Source organism: Chiloscyllium plagiosum, unplaced genomic scaffold (assembly GCF_037043375.1).
Source record: "Chiloscyllium plagiosum isolate Xiang-an unplaced genomic scaffold, Cpla_swu_hap1 HiC_scaffold_12, whole genome shotgun sequence".
NCBI classification, from domain to species: Eukaryota; Metazoa; Chordata; class Chondrichthyes; order Orectolobiformes; family Hemiscylliidae; genus Chiloscyllium; species Chiloscyllium plagiosum.
In genome coordinates, this window is record NW_028270150.1 from 105,674,569 (window position 1) to 105,694,509 (window position 19,941).

The 19,941-nt window shown below is 59.5% G+C and overlaps 1 protein-coding gene across 13 annotated transcripts in view; it reads right to left on the bottom strand.

Moving 5' to 3' along the window:
* Window positions 1-19,941, bottom strand: part of LOC122555467 (phosphorylase b kinase regulatory subunit alpha, liver isoform-like) — a 143,471-nt gene that overhangs the window by 15,314 nt on the left and 108,216 nt on the right. For 10 of the 13 annotated variants that reach the window (XM_087993152.1, XM_087993149.1, XM_087993151.1 and 7 more), the window contains one exon: window positions 12,467-12,640. The exons of the other annotated variants lie outside the window; for them this stretch is intronic. In XM_087993152.1, coding sequence (XP_087849278.1) covers window positions 12,467-12,640 — 174 coding nt within the window. The remainder of the gene's footprint in view (window positions 1-12,466; window positions 12,641-19,941) is intronic. 13 annotated transcript variants of the gene reach the window in all.

Consider the following 19,941-nt stretch of genomic DNA (forward strand, 5'->3'; position numbering starts at 1 on the left):
GGGGGAAGGGGACAGTGACGGGGGGAAGGGGACAGTGACGGGGTGAAGGGGACAGTGACGGGGGGAAGGGGGACAGTGACGGGGGGAAGGGGGACAGTGACGGGGGGAAGGGGGACAGTGACGGGGTGAAGGGGACAGTGACGGGGGGAAGGGGGACAGTGACGGGGGGAAGGGGGACAGTGACGGGGGGAAGGGGGACAGTGACGGGGGAAAGGGGGACAGTGGCGGGGGGAAGGGGGACAGTGACGGGGGGAAGGGGGACAGTGACGGGGGGAAGGGGGACAGTGACGGGGGGAAGGGGGACAGTGACGGGGGGAAGGGGGACAGTGACGGGGGGAAGGGGGACAGTGACGGGGGGAAGGGGTCACAGACGGGGTGAAGGGGTCACAGACGGGGTGAAGGGGTCAGTGAGGGGGGGAAGGGGGACAGTGAGGGGGGGAAGGGGGACAGTGACGGGGGGGGAAGGGGGACAGTGACGGGGGGGAAGGGGGACAGGGACAGGGGGGGGGAAGGGGGACAGGGACGGGGGGGGGGAAGGGGGACAGGGACGGGGGGGGGGAAGGGGGACAGGGACGGGGGGGGAAGGGGGACAGTGACGGGGGGGAAGGGGGACAGTGACGGGGGGAAGGGGGACAGTGACGGGGTGAAGGGGGACAGTGACGGGGGGAAGGGGGACAGTGACGGGGGGAAGGGGGACAGTGACGGGGGGAAGGGGGACAGTGACGGGGGAAAGGGGGACAGTGGCGGGGGGAAGGGGGACAGTGACGGGGGAAAGGGGGACAGTGGCGGGGGGAAGGGGGACAGTGACGGGGGGAAGGGGGACAGTGACGGGGGGAAGGGGGACAGTGACGGGGGGAAGGGGTCACAGACGGGGTGAAGGGGTCAGTGAGGGGGGGAAGGGGGACAGTGAGGGGGGGAAGGGAGACAGTGACGGGGGGGGGAAGGGGGACAGTGACGGGGGGGAAGGGGGACAGGGACAGGGGGGGGAAGGGGGACAGGGACGGGGGGGGGAAGGGGGACAGGGACGGGGGGGGAAGGGGGACAGTGACGGGGGGGAAGGGGGACAGTGACGGGGGGAAGGGGGACAGTGACGGGGGGAAGGGGGACAGTGACGGGGTGAAGGGGGACAGTGACGGGGTGAAGGGGTCAGTGACGGTGTCAGTGACGGGGTGAAGGGGTCAGTGACGGTGTCAGTGACGGGGTGAAGGGGTCAGTGACGGGGTGAAGGGGACAGTGACGGGGTGAAGGGGACAGTGATGGGGTGAAGGGGACAGTGACGGGGTGAAGGGGACAGTGACCGGGGGGGGGGGGGAAGGGGTGAGGGACGGGGAGGAAAGGGGTGAGGAACAGGGGGGGAAAGGGGTGAGGGACAGGGGGAAAAGGGGTGAGGGACGGGGGGGGAAAAGGGGTGAGGGACGGGGGGGGAAAAGGGGTGAGGGACGGGGGGGGAAAGGGGTGAGGGACGGGGGGGGGAAAGGGGTGAGGGACGGGGGGGGAAAGGGGTGAGGGACGGGGGGGGAAAGGGGTGAGGGACGGGGGGGGAAAAGGGGTGAGGGACGGGGGGGGGAAAGGGGTGAGGGACGGGGGGGGAAAGGGGTGAGGGACGGGGGGGGAAAGAGGTGAGGGACGGGGGGGGAAAAGGGGTGAGGGACGGGGGGGGAAAAGGGGTGAGGGACGGGGGGGGAAAGGGGTCAGGGACGGGGGGGGAAAGGGGTCAGGGACGGGGGGGGAAAAAGGCGTCAGGGATGGGCGGGAAGGGGTCAGGAACGGGCGGAAGTGGACAATGACGGGGGGAAGGGGTCAGTGACGGGGTGAACGGGGACAGTGACGGGGGAAAGGGGTCAGTGACGGGGTGAAGGGGTCAGTGACGGGGTGAAGGGGTCAGTGACGGGGTGAAGGGGTCAGTGACGGGGTGAAGGGGACAGTGACGGGGTGAAGGGGACAGTGACGGGGTGAAGGGGACAGTGACGGGGTGAAGGGGACAGTGACGGGGTGAAGGGGACAGTGACGGGGTGAAGGGGACAGTGACGGGGGGAAGGGGACAGTGACGGGGGGAAGGGGACAGTGACGGGGTGAAGGGGACAGTGACGGGGGTGAAGGGGACAGTGACGGGGGGAAGGGGACAGTGACGGGGGGAAGGGGACAGTGACGGGGGGAAGGGGACAGTGACGGGGGGAAGGGGACAGTGACGGGGGGAAGGGGACAGTGACGGGGGGAATGGGACAGTGACGGGGGGAAGGGGACAGTGACGGGGGGAAGGGGACAGTGACGGGGGGAAGGGGACAGTGACGGGGGGAAGGGGACAGTGACGGTGGGAAGGGGACAGTGACGGGGGGGAAGGGGTGAGGGACGGGGTGAATGGGTCACAGACGGGGTGATGGGGACAGTGACGGGGGGGAAGGGGGACAGTGACGGGGTGAAGGGGACAGTGACGGGGTGAAGGGGACAGTGACGGGGTCAGTGACAGGGGACAGTGACGGGGGGGAAGGGGTGAGGGACGGGGTGAACGGGGACAGTGACGGGGGAAGGGGTCAGTGACGGGGGGAAGGGGTCAGTGACGGGGGGAAGGGGTCAGTGACGGGGGGAAGGGGTCAGTGACGGGGGGAAGGGGGACAGTGACGGGGGGAAGGGGGACAGTGACGGGGGGAAGGGGGACAGTGACGGGGGGAAGGGGGACAGTGACGGGGGGAAGGGGGACAGTGACGGGGGGAAGGGGGACAGTGACGGGGGGAAGGGGGACAGTGACGGGGGGAAGGGGGACAGTGACGGGGGGAAGGGGGACAGTGACGGGGGGAAGGGGGACAGTGACGGGGGGAAGGGGGACAGTGACGGGGTGAAGGGGGACAGTGACGGGGTGAAGGGGTCACTGACGGGGGAAAGGGGTCACTGACGGGGGGGAAGGGGTCACTGACGGGGGGGAAGGGGTCACTGACGGGGGGGAAGGGGTCAGTGGGGGGGGGGAAGGGGTCAGTGGGGGGGGGGGAAGGGGTCAGTGGGGGGGGGGAAGGGGTCAGTGGGGGGGGGGAAGGGGTCAGTGACGGGGGGGAAGGGGTCAGTGGGGGGGGGAAGGGGTCAGTGGGGGGGGGGAAGGGGTCAGTGACGGGGGGGAAGGGGTCAGTGACGGGGGGGAAGGGGTCAGTGACGGGGGGGAAGGGGTCAGTGACGGGGGGGAAGGGGTCAGTGACGGGGGGGAAGGGGTCAGTGACGGGGGGGAAGGGGTCAGTGACGGGGTGAAGGGGTCAGTGACGGGGGGGAAGGGGTCAGTGACGGGGGGGAAGGGGTCAGTGACGGGGTGAAGGGGTCGGTGACGGGGTGAAGGGGTCGGTGACGGGGTGAAGGGGTCGGTGACGGGGTGAAGGGGTCAGTGACGGGGTGATGGGGTCAGTGACGGGGTGATGGGGTCAGTGACGGGGTGAAGGGGTCGGTGACGGGGTGAAGGGGTCGGTGACGGGGTGAAGGGGTCGGTGACGGGGTGAAGGGGTCAGTGACGGGGTGATGGGGTCAGTGACGGGGTGATGGGGTCGGTGACGGGGTGAAGGGGTCGGTGACGGGGTGAAGGGGTCGGTGACGGGGTGAAGGGGTCGGTGACGGGGTGAAGGGGTCGGTGACGGGGTGAAGGGGTCGGTGACGGGGTGAAGGGGTCGGTGACGGGGTGAAGGGGTCGGTGACGGGGTGAAGGGGTCGGTGACAGGGGGGGGAAGGGGTGAGGGACGGGGGGGGATAGGGTCAGGGAAGGGGGTGGAAAAGAGGTCAGGTACGGGGGGGGGAAAGGGGTCAGGGAAGGGGGGGGAAAAGGGGTCAGGGAAGGGGGGGGAAGGGGTCAGGAACGGACGGAAGGGGACAGTGACGTGGGGAAGGGGACACTAACGGGGTGAAGGGGACGGTGACGGAGAGAATGGGACAGTGACGGGGTGAAGGGGACAGTGACGGGGTGAAGGGGACAGTGACGGGGTGAAGGGGACAGTGACGGGGTGAAGGGGTCACTGACGGGGTGAAGGGGACAGTGACGGGGTGAAGGGGACAGTGACGGGGTGAAGGGGTCACTGACGGGGTGAAGGGGTCAGTGACGGGGTGAAGGGGTCAGTGACGGGGTGAAGGGGTCAGTGACGGGGTGAAGGGGTCAGTGACGGGGTGAAGGGGACAGTGACGGGGTGAAGGGGACAGTGACGGGGTGAAGGGGACAGTGACGGGGTGAAGGGGACAGTGACGGGGTGAAGGGGACAGTGACGGGGTGAAGGGGACAGTGACGGGGTGAAGGGGACAGTGACGGGGTGAAGGGGACAGTGACGGGGTGAAGGGGACAGTGACGGGGTGAAGGGGTCACTGACGGGGTGAAGGGGTCACTGACGGGGTGAAGGGGTCACTGACGGGGTGAAGGGAACAGTGACGGGGGAAGGGGTCACAGACGGGGTGAAGGGGTCAGTGACGGGGTGAAGGGGTCAGTGACGGGGTGAAGGGGTCACTGACGGGGTGAAGGGGTCACTGACGGGGTGAAGGGGTCACTGACGGGGTGAAGGGAACAGTGACGGGGGAAGGGGTCACAGACGGGGTGAAGGGGTCAGTGACGGGGTGAAGGGGTCAGTGACGGGGTGAAGGGGTCAGTGACGGGGTGAAGGGGTCAGTGACGGGGTGAAGGGGACAGTGACGGGGTGAAGGGGACAGTGACGGGGTGAAGGGGACAGTGACGGGGTGAAGGGGACAGTGACGGGGTGAAGGGGACAGTGACGGGGTGAAGGGGACAGTGACGGGGTGAAGGGGACAGTGACGGGGTGAAGGGGACAGTGACGGGGTGAAGGGGTCACTGACGGGGTGAAGGGGTCACTGACGCGGGAAGGGAACAGTGACGGGGGAAGGGGGACAGTGACGGGGTGAAGGGGGACAGTGACGGGGGGAAGGGGTCAGTGAGGGGGGGGAAGTGGTCAGTGAGGGGGGGGGAAGGGGTCAGTGAGGGGGGGAAGGGGTCAGTGAGGGGGGGAAGGGGTCAGTGAGGGGGGGGAAGGGGTCAGTGAGGGGGGTGAAGGGGACAGTGACGGGGTGAAGGGGGACAGTGACGGGGTGAAGGGGGACAGTGACGGGGTGAAGGGGGACAGTGACGGGGTGAAGGGGGACAGTGACGGGGTGAAGGGGGACAGTGACGGGGGAAAGGGGTCAGTGAGGGGGGGGAAGTGGTCAGTGAGGGGGGGGAAGTGGTCAGTGAGGGGGGGAAGGGGTCAGTGAGGGGGGGGAAGGGGTCAGTGAGGGGGGGGAAGGGGTCAGTGAGGGGGGGGAAGGGGTCAGTGAGGGGGGGGAAGGGGTCAGTGGCGGGGGGGAAGGGGTCAGTGGCGGGGGGGAAGGGGTCAGTGACGGGGTGAAGGGGACAGTGACGGGGTGAAGGGGACAGTGACGGGGTGAAGGGGTCAGTGACGGGGTGAAGGGGTCAGTGACGGGGTGAAGGGGACAGTGACGGGGTGAAGGGGACAGTGACGGGGTGAAGGGGTGAGGGACGATGGGGGAAAGGGTCAGGGAAGGGGGGGGAAGAGGTCAGGGACGGGAGCGGGGTAAGGGGTCAGGGACGGGCTGGACAGGACGGTGACGGGGTGAAGGGGTCGGTGACGGGGTGAAGGGTTACTGACGGGGGTGAAAGGGGTCACTGACGGGGGGGGGGAAGGGGTCACTGACGGGGGGGGGAAGGGGTCACTGACGGGGGGGGGAAGGGGTCACTGACGGGGTGGGGGAAGGGGTCACTGACGGGGGGGGGGAAGGGGTCACTGACGGGGGGGGGAAGGGGTCACTGACGGGGGGGGGAAGGGGTCACTGACGGGGGGGGGAAGGGGTCACTGACGGGGGGGGGGGAAGGGGTCACTGACGGGGGGGGGGGAAGGGGTCACTGACGGGGGGGGGGGAAGGGGTCACTGACGGGGGGGGGAAGGGGTCAGTGACGGGGTAAGGGGACAGTGACGGGGTGAAGGGGTCAGTGACGGGGTGAAGGGGACAGTGACGGGGTGAAGGGGACAGTGACGGGGTGAAGGGGTCAGTGACGGGGTGAAGGGGTCAGTGACGGGGTGAAGGGGTCAGTGACGGGGTGAAGGGGTCAGTGACGGGGTGAAGGGGTCAGTGACGGGGTGAAGGGGTCAGTGACGGGGTGAAGGGGTCAGTGACGGGGTGAAGGGGTCAGTGACGGGGTGAAGGGGTCAGTGACGGGGTGAAGGGGACAGTGACGGGGTGAAGGGGACAGTGACGGGGTGAAGGGGACAGTGACGGGGTGAAGGGGACACAGACGGGGTGAAGGGGACACAGACGGGGTGAAGGGGACACAGACGGGGTGAAGGGGACACAGACGGGGTGAAGGGGACACAGACGGGGTGAAGGGGACACAGATGGTGAGGGAAGGGGTCAGGGATGGGGGGAAAGGGACACTGACGGGGTGAAGGGGTCAGTGACGGGGTGAAGGGGTCAGTGACGGGGTGAAGGGGTCAGTGACGGGGTGAAGGGGTCAGTGACGGAGTGAAGGGGTCAGTGACGGGGTGAAGGGGTCAGTGACGGGGTGAAGGGGTCAGTGACGGGGTGAAGGGGTCAGTGACGGGGTGAAGGGGTCAGTGACGGGGAAAGGGGTCAGTGACAAGGTGAAAGGGTCAGTGACGGGGTGAAAGGGTCAGTGACGGGGTGAAAGGGTCAGTGACGGGGTGATGGGGTCAGTGACGGGGTGATGGGGTCAGTGACGGGGTGATGGGGTCAGTGACGGGGTGATGGGGTCAGTGACGGGGTGATGGGGTCAGTGACGGGGTGAAGGGGTCAGTGACGGGGTGAAGGGGTCAGTGACGGGGTGAAGGGGACGGTGAAGGGGTCAGTGACGGGGTGATGGGGTCAGTGACGGGGTGAAGGGGTCAGTGACGGGGTGAAGGGGACAGTGACGGGGTGAAGGGGACAGTGACGGGGTGAAGGGGACACAGACGGGGTGAAGGGGACACAGACGGGGTGAAGGGGACACAGACGGGGTGAAGGGGACACAGACGGGGTGAAGGGGACACAGATGGGGAGGGAAGGGGTCAGGGACGGGGGGGAAGGGGACACTGACCGGGGTGGGAAGGGGACACTGACGGGGTTGGGAAGGGGACACTGACGGGGTTGGGAAGGGGACACTGACGGGGTTGGGAAGGGGACACTGACGGGGTTGGGAAGGGGACACTGACGGGGGGGGGGGGGGGGGGGGAGGGGACACTGTTGGGGGGGGAAGGGGACAGTGACGGGGGAAGGGGTCACAGACGGGGTGAAGGGGTCAGTGACGGGGTGAAGGGGGACAGTGACGGGGTGAAGGGGGACAGTGACGGGGTGAAGGGGACACAGACGGGGTGAAGGGGACACAGACGGGGTGAAGGGGACACAGACGGGGTGAAGGGGACACAGATGGGGAGGGAAGGGGTCAGGGACGGGGGGGAAGGGGACACTGACCGGGGTGGGAAGGGGACACTGACGGGGTTGGGAAGGGGACACTGACGGGGTTGGGAAGGGGACACTGACGGGGTTGGGAAGGGGACACTGACGGGGGGGGGGGGGGGGGGGGGGAGGGGACACTGTTGGGGGGGGAAGGGGACAGTGACGGGGGAAGGGGTCACAGACGGGGTGAAGGGGTCAGTGACGGGGTGAAGGGGGACAGTGACGGGGTGAAGGGGGACAGTGACGGGGGAAAGGGGTCACTGACGGGGGGGAAGGGGTCAGTGAGGGGGGGGAAGGGGTCAGTGGCGGGGGGAAGGGGTCAGTGACGGGGGGGAAGGGGTCAGTGACGGGGGGGAAGGGGTCAGTGACGGGGGAAGGGGTCAGTGGCGGGGGGGAAGGGGTCAGTGGCGGGGGGGAAGGGGTCAGTGGCGGGGGGGAAGGGGTCAGTGGCGGGGGGAAGGGGTCAGTGACGGGGGGGAAGGGGTCAGTGACGGGGGGGAAGGGGTCAGTGACGGGGGAAGGGGTCAGTGGCGGGGGGGAAGGGGTCAGTGGCGGGGGGGAAGGGGTCAGTGGCGGGGGGAAGGGGTCAGTGACGGGGGGGAAGGGGTCAGTGACAGGGGGGAAGGGGTCAGTGACAGGGGGGAAGGGGTCAGTGAGGGTGGGGAAGTGGTCAGTGAGGGGGGGAAGGGGTCAGTGGCGGGGGGGAAGGGGTCAGTGGCGGGGGGGAAGGGGTCAGTGAGGGTGGGGAAGTGGTCAGTGAGGGGGGGAAGGGGTCAGTGGCGGGGGGGAAGGGGTCAGTGGCGGGGGGGAGGGGTCAGTGGCGGGGGGGAAGGGGTCACTGACGGGGGGGAAGGGGTCAGTGAGGGTGGGGAAGTGGTCAGTGAGGGGGGGAAGGGGTCAGTGGCGGGGGGGAAGGGGTCAGTGGCGGGGGGGAAGGGGTCAGTGGCGGGGGGAAGGGGTCAGTGACGGGGGGGAAGGGGTCAGTGACGGGGGGGAAGGGGTCAGTGACGGGGGGGAAGGGGTCAGTGACGGGGGAAGGGGTCAGTGGCGGGGGGGAAGGGGTCAGTGGCGGGGGGGAAGGGGTCAGTGGCGGGGGGGAAGGGGTCAGTGGCGGGGGGAAGGGGTCAGTGACGGGGGGGAAGGGGTCAGTGACGGGGGAAGGGGTCAGTGACAGGGGGGAAGGGGTCAGTGACAGGGGGGAAGGGGACAGTGACGGGGTGAAGGGGACAGTGACGGGGTGAAGGGGTCACTGACGGGGTGAAGGGGTCACTGATGGGGTGAAGGGGTCACTGACGGGGTGAAGGGGTCACTGACGGGGTGAAGGGGTCACTGACGCGGGAAGGGAACAGTGACGGGGGAAGGGGTCACAGACGGGGTGAAGGGGTCAGTGACGGGGTGAAGGGGTCAGTGACGGGGTGAAGGGGTCAGTGACGGGGTGAAGGGGGACAGTGACGGGGTGAAGGGGGACAGTGACGGGGTGAAGGGGTCGGTGACGGGGTGAAGGGGTCGATGACGGGGTGAAGGGGTCGATGACGGGGTGAAGGGGTCGATGACGGGGTGAAGGGGTCGGTGACGGGGTGAAGGGGTCGGTGACGGGGTGAAGGGGTCGGTGACGGGGTGAAAGGGTCGGTGACGGGGTGAAGGGGTCAGTGACGGGGTGAAGGGGTCAGTGACGGGGTGAAGGGGTCAGTGACGGGGTGAAGGGGACAGTGACGGGGTGAAGGGGACAGTGACGGGGTGAAGGGGACAGTGACGGGGTGAAGGGGACAGTGACGGGGTGAAGGGGACAGTGACGGGGTGAAGGGGTGAGGGACGATGGGGGAAAGGGTCAGGGAAGGGGGGGGAAGAGCTCAGGGACGGGAGCGGGGTAAGGGGTCAGGGACGGGGGCGGGGTAAGGGGTCAGGGACGGGCTGGACAGGACGGTGACGGGGTGAAGGGGTCGGTGACGGGGTGAAGGGTCACTGACGGGGGTGAAAGGGGTCACTGACGGGGGGGGGGAAGGGGTCACTGACGGGGGGGGGGAAGGGGTCACTGACGGGGGGGGGAAGGGGTCACTGACGGGGGGGGGGAAGGGGTCACTGACGGGGGGGGGAAGGGGACAGTGACGGGGTGAAGGGGACAGTGACGGGGTGAAGGGGACAGTGACGGGGTGAAGGGGACAGTGACGGGGTGAAGGGGACAGTGACGGGGTGAAGGGGACACAGACGGGGTGAAGGGGACACAGACGGGGTGAAGGGGACACAGACGGGGTGAAGGGGACACAGACGGGGTGAAGGGGACACAGATGGGGGAAGGGAACACAGATGGTGAGGGAAGGGGTCAGGGACGGGGGGAAAGGGACACTGACGGGGTGGACGGGACGGTGACGGGGTGAAGGGGTCAGTGACGGGGTGAAGGGGTCAGTGACGGGGTGAAGGGGTCAGTGACGGGGTGAAGGGGTCAGTGACGGGGTGAAGGGGTCAGTGACGGGGTGAAGGGGTCAGTGACGGGGTGAAGGGGTCAGTGACGGGGTGAAGGGGTCAGTGACGGGGTGAAGGGGTCAGTGACAAGGTGAAAGGGTCAGTGACGGGGTGAAAGGGTCAGTGACGGGGTGAAAGGGTCAGTGACGGGGTGAAAGGGTCAGTGACGGGGTGAAAGGGTCAGTGACGGGGTGATGGGGTCAGTGACGGGGTGATGGGGTCAGTGACGGGGTGAAGGGGTCAGTGACGGGGTGAAGGGGTCAGTGACGGGGTGAAGGGGACAGTGACGGGGTGAAGGGGACAGTGACGGGGTGAAGGGGACACAGACGGGGTGAAGGGGACACAGACGGGGTGAAGGGGACACAGACGGGGTGAAGGGGACACAGACGGGGTGAAGGGAACACAGACGGGGTGAAGGGAACACAGATGGGGAGGGAAGGGGTCAGGGACGGGGGGGGAAGGGGTCTGGGATGGGGGGAAAGGGACACTAACGGGGTGGACGGGACGGTGACGGGGTGAAGGGGTCAGTGACAGGGTGAAGGGGTCAATGACCGGGTGAAGGGGTCAGGGACGGATGGGAAGGGGTCAGGGACGGGTGGGAAGGGGTCAGGGACGGGTGGGAAGGGGACACTGACCGGGGTGGGAAGGGGACACTGACCGGGGTGGGAAGGGGACACTGACCGGGGTGGGAAGGGGACACTGACCGGGGTGGGAAGGGGACACTGACCGGGGTGGGAAGGGGACACTGACCGGGGTGGGAAGGGGACACTGACGGGGGGGGAAGGGGACACTGACGGGGGGGGAAGGGGACACTGACGGGGGGGGAAGGGGACACTGACCGGGGGGGGAAGGGGACAGTGACGGGGGGGGGGACACTGATGGGGGGGGAAGGGGACAGTGACGGGGGGGAAGGGGACAGTGACGGGGGGAAGGGGACAGTGACGGGGGGATGGGGACAGTGACGGGGGGAAGGGGACAGTGACAGGGGGAAGGGGACAGTGACAGGGGGAAGGGGACAGTGACAGGGGGAGGGGACAGTGACAGGGGGAAGGGGACAGTGACAGGGGGAAGGGGACAGTGAGGGGGGGGGAAGGGGACAGTGACGGGGTGAAGGGGTCAGTGAAGGGTGAAGGGGTCAGTGACGGGGTGAAGGAGTCAGTGACGGGGTGAAGGAGTCAGTGACGGGGTGAAGGAGTCAGTGACGGGGTGAAGGGGACACAGACGGGGTGAACGGGACACAGACGGGGTGAACGGGACACAGAAGGGGTGAACGGGACACAGACGGGGTGAACGGGACACAGACGGGGTGAACGGGACACAGACGGGGTGAACGGGACACAGACGGGGTGAACGGGACACAGACGGGGTGAACGGGACACAGACGGGGTGAAGGGGACACAGACGGGGTGAAGGGGACACAGACGGGGTGAAGGGGACACAGACGGGGTGAACGGGACACAGACGGGGTGAACGGGACACAGACGGGGTGAACGGGACACAGACGGGGTGAACGGGACACAGACGGGGTGAACGGGACACAGAAGGGGTGAACGGGACACAGACGGGGTGAAGGGGACACAGACGGGGTGAAGGGGACACAGACGGGGTGAAGGGGACACAGACGGGGTGAAGGGGACGCAGACGGGGTGAAGGGGACGCAGACGGGGTGAACGGGACGCAGACGGGGTGAACGGGACGCAGACGGGGTGAACGGGACGCAGACGGGGTGAAGGGGACGCAGACGGGGTGAAGGGGACACAGACGGGGTGAAGGGGACACAGACGGGGTGAAGGGGACACAGACGGGGTGAACGGGACACAGACGGGGTGAACGGGACACAGACGGGGTGAACGGGACACAGACGGGGTGAACGGGACACAGACGGGGTGAACGGGACACAGACGGGGTGAACGGGACACAGACGGGGTGAACGGGACACAGACGGGGTGAACGGGACACAGACGGGGTGAAGGGGTCAGTGATGAGTGACCAAGGAAAGGGAGAGAGAGTTTGAACATCAGTTGGTGAGAATCATTCAGGCAGTCAGTGAAAAATTTATTCAGATTGTAAAAGCGAAAAACAGCCCAGAGAAATGTCAGACCCCTTGAGGCAGGAGAATTTGTAACAGAGAGCGGGGAAATTCAAAGAAACTAAATAATTACTCCTCCACAGATAAAATAAAACTCTCTTGGAAGTGTTTGGGTCTCAGTACTTGGGTCTGAGAACGAACTGGCTCACAGTGTGATGCAGGCACAGGCAATTGAAAGGGAGCTGGATAGTCATTTGTAAGAGGAAGAAAGGTGAGAGGGAGAATGGGCAATGGATGAGGCACTGAGGGGCTGAATGGCCTCCGACACATTGTCAGTCTGTGACACTATCGCTGGAATCTGGCATGATCTTTCTAGTGCACTGACCAATACACACCCCCTCGATCGCCACCCCATGATGGTCATTACCACTTTACTCTTGGGGAGAGCTTGCTGTCTGCAAGTTGGCTCCCACATCCCCATGATGATCCCTCAGAAAATAAATCACTTGCTTTTGGTCAGAGGGCTGACTGCAAAACTGCACCTTCGCATGCCCAGAGACTCACTTTCTGGAGAACCTTCCAGACCTTTTGATAGAAGCCCATGGGAACACGGTTAATGGCTCCATCGAGGCGTCGTCTACGCAGCCACTGACCCTGCCGGTGGTCCCAGGTCAGGCGGGTACAGAAAGAGCCCACGGGGGATGTGGGGCCCGTGGGAGAGGGGGGACCGCTGCATATCTGCAAGAGTTGGAGAGAAAGACAAGGCGAAACACAACAGATGCAGCAAAGACATAGTGTGGCACCTCGACAGACAGATATCATTCTGAGATGTTGGGGTAGGTTTAGAGGTGACCATGTGAGGGTATATAATTAGGTAGGAGGAGGCCGCATTTTGCCTCTATCCTGACCGAGGGCAGATTAATATCCAGTCCTGTCTCAGCCAACGTCTGTGCCCATTTGGGGTGCAAGGGTTAGTATAATTTCTGTCTCCCTTGAGTGTGTGGTGCTGGAAAAGCACAGCAGGTCAGGCAGCATCCAAAGAGCAGGAGGGTCAATGTTTCGGGCAGGAGCCCCACATCAGGACATGCGTCACAACCTTGAACTTTTCTTCTGCCATTCCTGATGAAGGGCTTTTGCCCGGAACGTCTATTCTCCTGCTCCTAGGGATGCCCCCTGACCTGCTGTGCTTTTCCAGCACCACACACTCGACTCTGATCTCCAGCATCTGCAGCCCTCACTTTCTCCTGGATAATTTCTGTCTCCCCCTGGGATGGAGTCTACTAAAGTCCACTCTAATCCCTGACAGCCAATCAACTTGACAGGCCCTTCCCAAAACGCCATCTCTCCATCCAGGGTAAAGACCCTGGGGATCTGTACTGAGTGCTGCCCCGTGTGCATGCTTTGGAACTACCACAGCTCTGCAAAATGGCAGGAAGTCCACGGTCAATAGAGGCAGCCCCTCTTACTGAAACAAGGCAAAGGACTCCCTCAAAACACTCCAAAAACTAACCCAGCACGTCTCTTCAATAATTCAGTCAGAATTCCATTTCTGCTCGGCGAGTTAGCACTGGATAAATCCTGCTTCAGTTAATGTAAAGATTACTTCAGTTCCAAACTTCAGAATAGCACTGCACTACGAATTACATAGAAAGATCAAAAAATAGAGGCAGGAGTGGCCATTCAGCCCTTCAAGCCTGCTCTGCCATTAATTTGATCATGGCCAATTTTCAGTCTCGTGTTCCTGTTTTGTCTCTAATGTGCTGTCTACTAGACCCAGCCTCTGTGTAGGTGAAATTAATGCTGGAGTGAGATTAATTCAGTCACCGATTGGATATCAGGCACAGGATCTACAGTGTAACAGGTTGCTAGACAGGCTAACTTTAACAAGTTTAGCCAACTGTCCCAGAATCTGCAGGAACCATCAATTCACCTTCAGGGCATTGCTTCCTGTAATCTGGGAGCCATGCAAGAACTTAAGTCTTTGTTTCACTTTCTACAAAGTTTTCACTTCAAAGCCAAAACCGTTGGAGACGGAGGGGAGAGAAGAGAGACATTCACCACGAGCAGTACAAGCCCAAACCCTGTGCTATCTCAGCTAGCTGGCAGCTCCTCTGACCACCAGGAGTCAGTCAGCACCCTTCTATCTTTCTGCTAGTGTTGGGCTTTCGAAAGTCAAGGTTCAGCCAATTGTAGAAGTCTCGCAACTGTAAGGGAAATGACACAGATATTGTCTCCCCAGAGCCGACGAGAATTTACACGTTTCAGGAGCCTCCTCCCACCTCCGCCTACCCTTCCCGACTGAATCTCTGAGATGACTGACTCTATAAGAATGGCCCAAGGAAACTGAATTTTTCAATGGGTAACTCTTCCCATCTGAAAGTCCTTTAAGTTCATAGAATCCAGAGGGTTCTGTCTCACTTCAGTTTAATAGCTACCCAAAAATAAATTGAAGAATTAAAAAACATGCTGTAGATCTTGGGTAACATCAGTATTGCTGAAAAAGATACATTTCCTCAAATCTTTTCACGGTGTACTCTTCAGGACAACTTACAAGAATGCCAATTCTAGTGGGAAACTAACAAGGCACATTGTCTCCCCTGCACCCCCAAAACCACGGCATACTATTTCTTCAACCTGCCTGACTCACCACCACCTGCCCAGGTCAGCTGGCACACTGACCCCCTCATCCACCTGATACACTCACCCCCTCACTCACCTGGTACACTCACCCCCTCACTCACCTGGTACACTCACCCCCTCACCCACCTGCCACTGTACTCCCCTCACACACCTGGCAGAATGCACCTACCTAACCCACCATGCCTTACTAAGTTGGCACTCTAATCCACAGTTACATTGCATACAGACCCTTTCTCAGGAAACTGAAAAGTGTCAGTTCTGTGTTGCTGAACATTTAACTGAATGCAAATGCAATTTAATGAAAAAAAAAGCTTTAGTTTCAATGGCTATTATCTTTCCTGGACAGGTTTGCAACAGGAGCCCGTGTTGACGAATCTCCAGTGCAGAAGATTTCGAAGGGAAAGTCGGCAATTTTTAGTCCAGTCAGGGTCAAAATTAGGCCTTTGAGCCAGAACCGGAATATGGAGACAATGCCGTGAAATACAAATCACATTTCTGAGTCTTCTGCATTGCAGTTTCCATATAACACAGCCAGGATCGGATAATAGTACACAAACTAACTTGTACAGTATACAGTACAGAACTTGAACATTACTGAAAAAGGCACGTTTTTGTCAAAGCTTTTCATCTTGCACTCATCAGGACATTTTGCAAGAATAGCAAAAGTAAAGGAAAAACCATCTTTTTGTACTTCATTTTAAATCAGGCAGGTTGCCTCCAATTGGTCAAGACATCACTCTGAGAAATAATCCAAGTTAACCAGAGTCAATCTGCCTGGTTTAAAATTCAAGCTCAGAAGTCACACGACACCAGGTTATAGTCCAACAAGTTTATTGGAGTGAAGCACTCTGAAAGCTAATCATTTCAAATAAAGCTGTTGGACGTTAACCTGGTGTCATGTGACCTCTGACCTTATCCACCCCAGGGCAACACTGGCACCTCAACATCATAAAATTCAAACAACATTTGGTGATTTACTGTCAGTCATCACTGGACATTGCATTTTCCAATGGCAATGCCTCTACTGATCAGAGCCCACTTGCCAATGAAGCAGCACCCTTCCTCTTACAGTATAAGAAGGATGTTCTCCCTTTACATTGTACTCTTGCAAATGGAGCTGATGACTGCAAGTCAAAAAGATCGAACAAAATATCTCTTCCTTCAGTCATACAAACTAATGAATGAATATAAAATCATTAGCAATGCTGGAAAGTTAAGGTGAAATCAATTATGAAATCAAGAAGCTGTGGTTGGAACAAAAAATGAAATTTGTCTTAAGTTATACATTAAAAAAACAAGGGAAGTATATAACCTGAAATAGTGCCTGATTAATTATGGCAGACAAGCAGGAGGCTGGAAGAACACAGCAAGCCAATCAGTATCAGGTGGAGAAGTCAACGTTTTGGATGTAAACCTTTTTCAGGACTGGGGATGAGGGTAAAGGGGGCAGCAGAAAAAGGGGTGGGGTGAGGGAGGGTTTCGGGCGGAGCATGTGGTAGTGGTAGGTGAACACAGGTAGAAGGTACAGCCTGATTGGTCGATGCGAGGAATGAATTTGGTTGGTCAGTCAGAGGAATGGAAGGGTCAGTCAGAGGAATGGAAGGGAGGGGGAGGAGGAGGGGTTGGGATGGGAGTCGGCAGATGGGAAGGGAGGTTATTTGAAATCAGAGAACTCGACGTCGAGTCCTCCGGGCTGTAGGTGGCCCAGGCGGAAGATGAGGTGCGGTTCCTCCAATTTGTGGTGTGGCTCATTGTGGCAATGGAGGAGGTCATGTTGGAAAGGGGAACTGAAATGGGCAGTGACTAGGAGATCCAGTCAGCCTTTGCGGGCCCGGCTGTGTTGCTCAGTGAACTGTTCCTTAAATTTACATTTGGTTTCCCCGCTGTAGAGACAACATTAGGAGCACCTGATGCAGTAAACTAGGTTGGAAGAGAGACAGAGGAACCTGTGTCTCACCTGGACAGATTATTTGGGGCCCTGAGGGGGGGTGGTGTGCCAGCAGGTTTTGCATCTTCTCTGTTTGCAAGGGAAGGTCCCTGGGGGTTTGGGGGTAGGGTGAGAGTGGCGTGCGCCAAGGACTGGTGAAAGCTGCCTGGCTCGCCGTGCTCTTCCAGCCTTTTGCTTGTCTATCTTGGATTCCAGCATCTGCAGTTTTTTTGTCTTTGATTAATTATGTTGACTTTTATATATTTTAGGAGGAGAAAGTGAGGACTGCAGATGCTGGAGATCAGAGCTGAAAATGTGTTGCTGGAAAAGCGCAGCAGGTCAGGCAGCATCCAAGGAACAGGAGAATCGACGTTTCGGGCATAAGCCCTTCTTCAGGAATCATGTTTCCTAAAGAAGGGCTTATGCCCGAAACGTAGATTCTCCTGTTCCTTGGATGCTGCCTGACCTGCTGCGCTTTTCCAGCAACACATTTTCAGGTTTTGTATATTTTACTCTATTTTTCATAAATATATGTAACAATAAATTACTGTACTATAAAGTTGGGTATAGATTCTCTCAGTTTTCCTGCATTATATTTCCTTATATTTTTGAACACGAATGTACCAACTATATATACTCTAAACTCTCCTTTCACATGCTTTCCGTCATAGCCAAACCTATTAGTCTTCACTCTCAATGCTCAATATCACCAAGTATTTAATTTTTGATCATTCCAGGATTAATGGTGATAACAACCAGAAAGCTGCTATAAGATGCTCTTTACTGCTTGACAAACCCAAGAGCTATGCAGAAGCACTGTCAGATTACTCGGAACCCAGCGGCGAATTCTCGTGTTTTTGGAACAGCTCCTCAGTTGAAAGCGGATCGCCTCAGTGCTATCTATCATTTAGAATATGCATGATACAACCAGAACAAGGAACAACCAACGAGGTGTCAAAATATTTCTTGTCGCAGGATTAGTTGCTGATCACCGGGATGGCACGGTAGCTCAGTGGTTTGCACTGCTGCCTCACAGCGCCAGGGACCCGGGATCGATTCCCATGTCGGGTGACTGTGTAGAGTTAGCACACAGTCTGTGCGGGTTTCCTCCAGGTGCTCCAGTTTCCTCCCACAATTCAAAGACCTGCAGGCCAGGTGAATTGGCCACGCCAGTGTTAGGTGCATTAGTCAGGGGTAAATATACGGTAGGGAAAGGAGTCTAGGTGGGATACTCTTCAGAGGGTTGGTGTGGACCGGCTGGGCCAAATGGCCTGTTCCCACACTGTAGGGAATCTAATCGAATCTAATTTTCCCCTGTCCTATCAACAGCTTCTGCAGTATTTCACTGCTCCACAATCTAGCTATTTTCAGGACTCACTTGGGCTATGCGGCAAGCAAGAAGGAATTCCTTCATCATTCTCAGCCTTGCAGAGACCCATTCTCCAGAGTGACAATTTATCCAGAAGGTGCTCAGTTCAGAAATATAATAACTTTATTCAAGAAAGAACTCTGAATAAAACTCTGAATAAACAGCAGGGAGCTGTTTCCAAATGACTGGCTTGTCATCTATGAACATTAGGATTTTTTGGAATTATGCAGAAGGATGATCCAAGTGCTAATGTCACAGGACTGGTCATCCCAGGACGCCAGATTAATGCTCTGAGTACACAGGATCAAATCCCACCACTACTAGAATTTCAACTGAATTTACAGATCTGGAATTGAAAGTTATTCATAGAATCATTAAATCCATACAGTGTGAAAGCAGGATATTCGGCCCATCAAGTCCACACTGATTCCCCCCTGACCCCCGAAAGAGCATCCCACACCCTCTTACCCTGTAACCCTAACCCACCTGACCTGCACATCTTTGGACTGTGGGAGGAAACCAGAGAACCCGGAGGAAACCCACACAGACACAGGGAGAATGTGCAAACTCCACAAGGACAGACATCCGAGGTGGGTATCGAACCCAGATCCCTGGCACTGTGAAGCAGCAGTGATAACCACAAAACCACCGTGCTGCCAGTTATTATATGGGACTCATAAGTCTTTTATATCCAATATTTAATTTAAGGTTAGTCTTGTTTAGGGAGAGGGCTCTTACCAAAAACAAAGTTTACCAATTTGTCTTGCTGCTCATTAATTATACCTGGAGCTTGAACTGTTATTACAGAACTGGACCCCAGGCCACTCAGTCCATCTGATGTAGTTTGGCTTTTGTGGTGCACACATCACATCCCCCCACCCTCCATCCTCCATCCTCTTCCCCCAGCAATGTGTCATTCCAACTTGCTCTCATTCACCTCTTTATCAAAATTACCCCTCACTACATTGGATTATTTGGTCATGTGACAGCACACATCACTTTCTACCCACATTCCAGTAAATTCTCCAGAACTCCCGACTGGAATTATTGGCGTTAATTCTACACTGAGAGAGTTTTTTAAAAACCTGACAGCTGTAACTCACTGAGAGAATTTATCATTTGCAGATATGATGAAATAAGATCGATCTCTCTCACACACACACACACACACACACACACACACACACACACACACACCCCACACAATCGGTTGTACATGTTAAGGCCTGACACTGTACCACACTGGAGTAACTGTTGGACAAGCTGAGGGCTGACACTACCACACGGGAGTGACTGTTGTACAGGCTGAGGGCTGACACTGTACCACACGGGAGTGACTGTTGTACAGGCTGAGGGCTGACACTGTACCACACTGGAGCGACTGTTGGACAGGCTGAGGGCTGACACTGTACCACACTGGAGTGACTGTTGTACAGGCTGAGGGCTGACACTGTACCACACGGGAATGACTGTTGTACAGGCTGAGGGCTGACACTGTACCACACTAGAGCGACTGTTGGACAGGCTGAGGGCTGACACTGTACCACACGGGAATGACTGTTGTACAGGCTGAGGGCTGACACTGTACCACACTGGAGCGACTGTTGGACAGGCTGAGGGCTGACACTGTACCACACTGGAGCGACTGTTGGACAGGCTGAGGGCTGACACTGTACCACACGGGAATGACTGTTGTACAGGCTGAGGGCTGACACTGTACCACACTGGAGCGACTGTTGGACAGGCTGAGGGCTGACACTGTACCACACTGGAGTGACTGTTGTACAGGCTGAGGGCTGACACTGTACCACACGGGAATGACTGTTGTACAGGCTGAGGGCTGACACTGTACCACACTGGAGCGACTGTTGGACAGGCTGAGGGCTGACACTGTACCACATGGGAATGACTGTTGTACAGGCTGAGGGCTGACACTGTACCACACTGGAGCGACTGTTGGACAGGCTGAGGGCTAACACTGTACCACACGGCAGTGACTGTTGGACAGGCTGAGGGCTAACACTGTACCACACGGCAGTGACTGTTGGACAGGCTGAGGGCTAACACTGTACCACATGGGAGTGACTGTTGGACAGGCTGAGG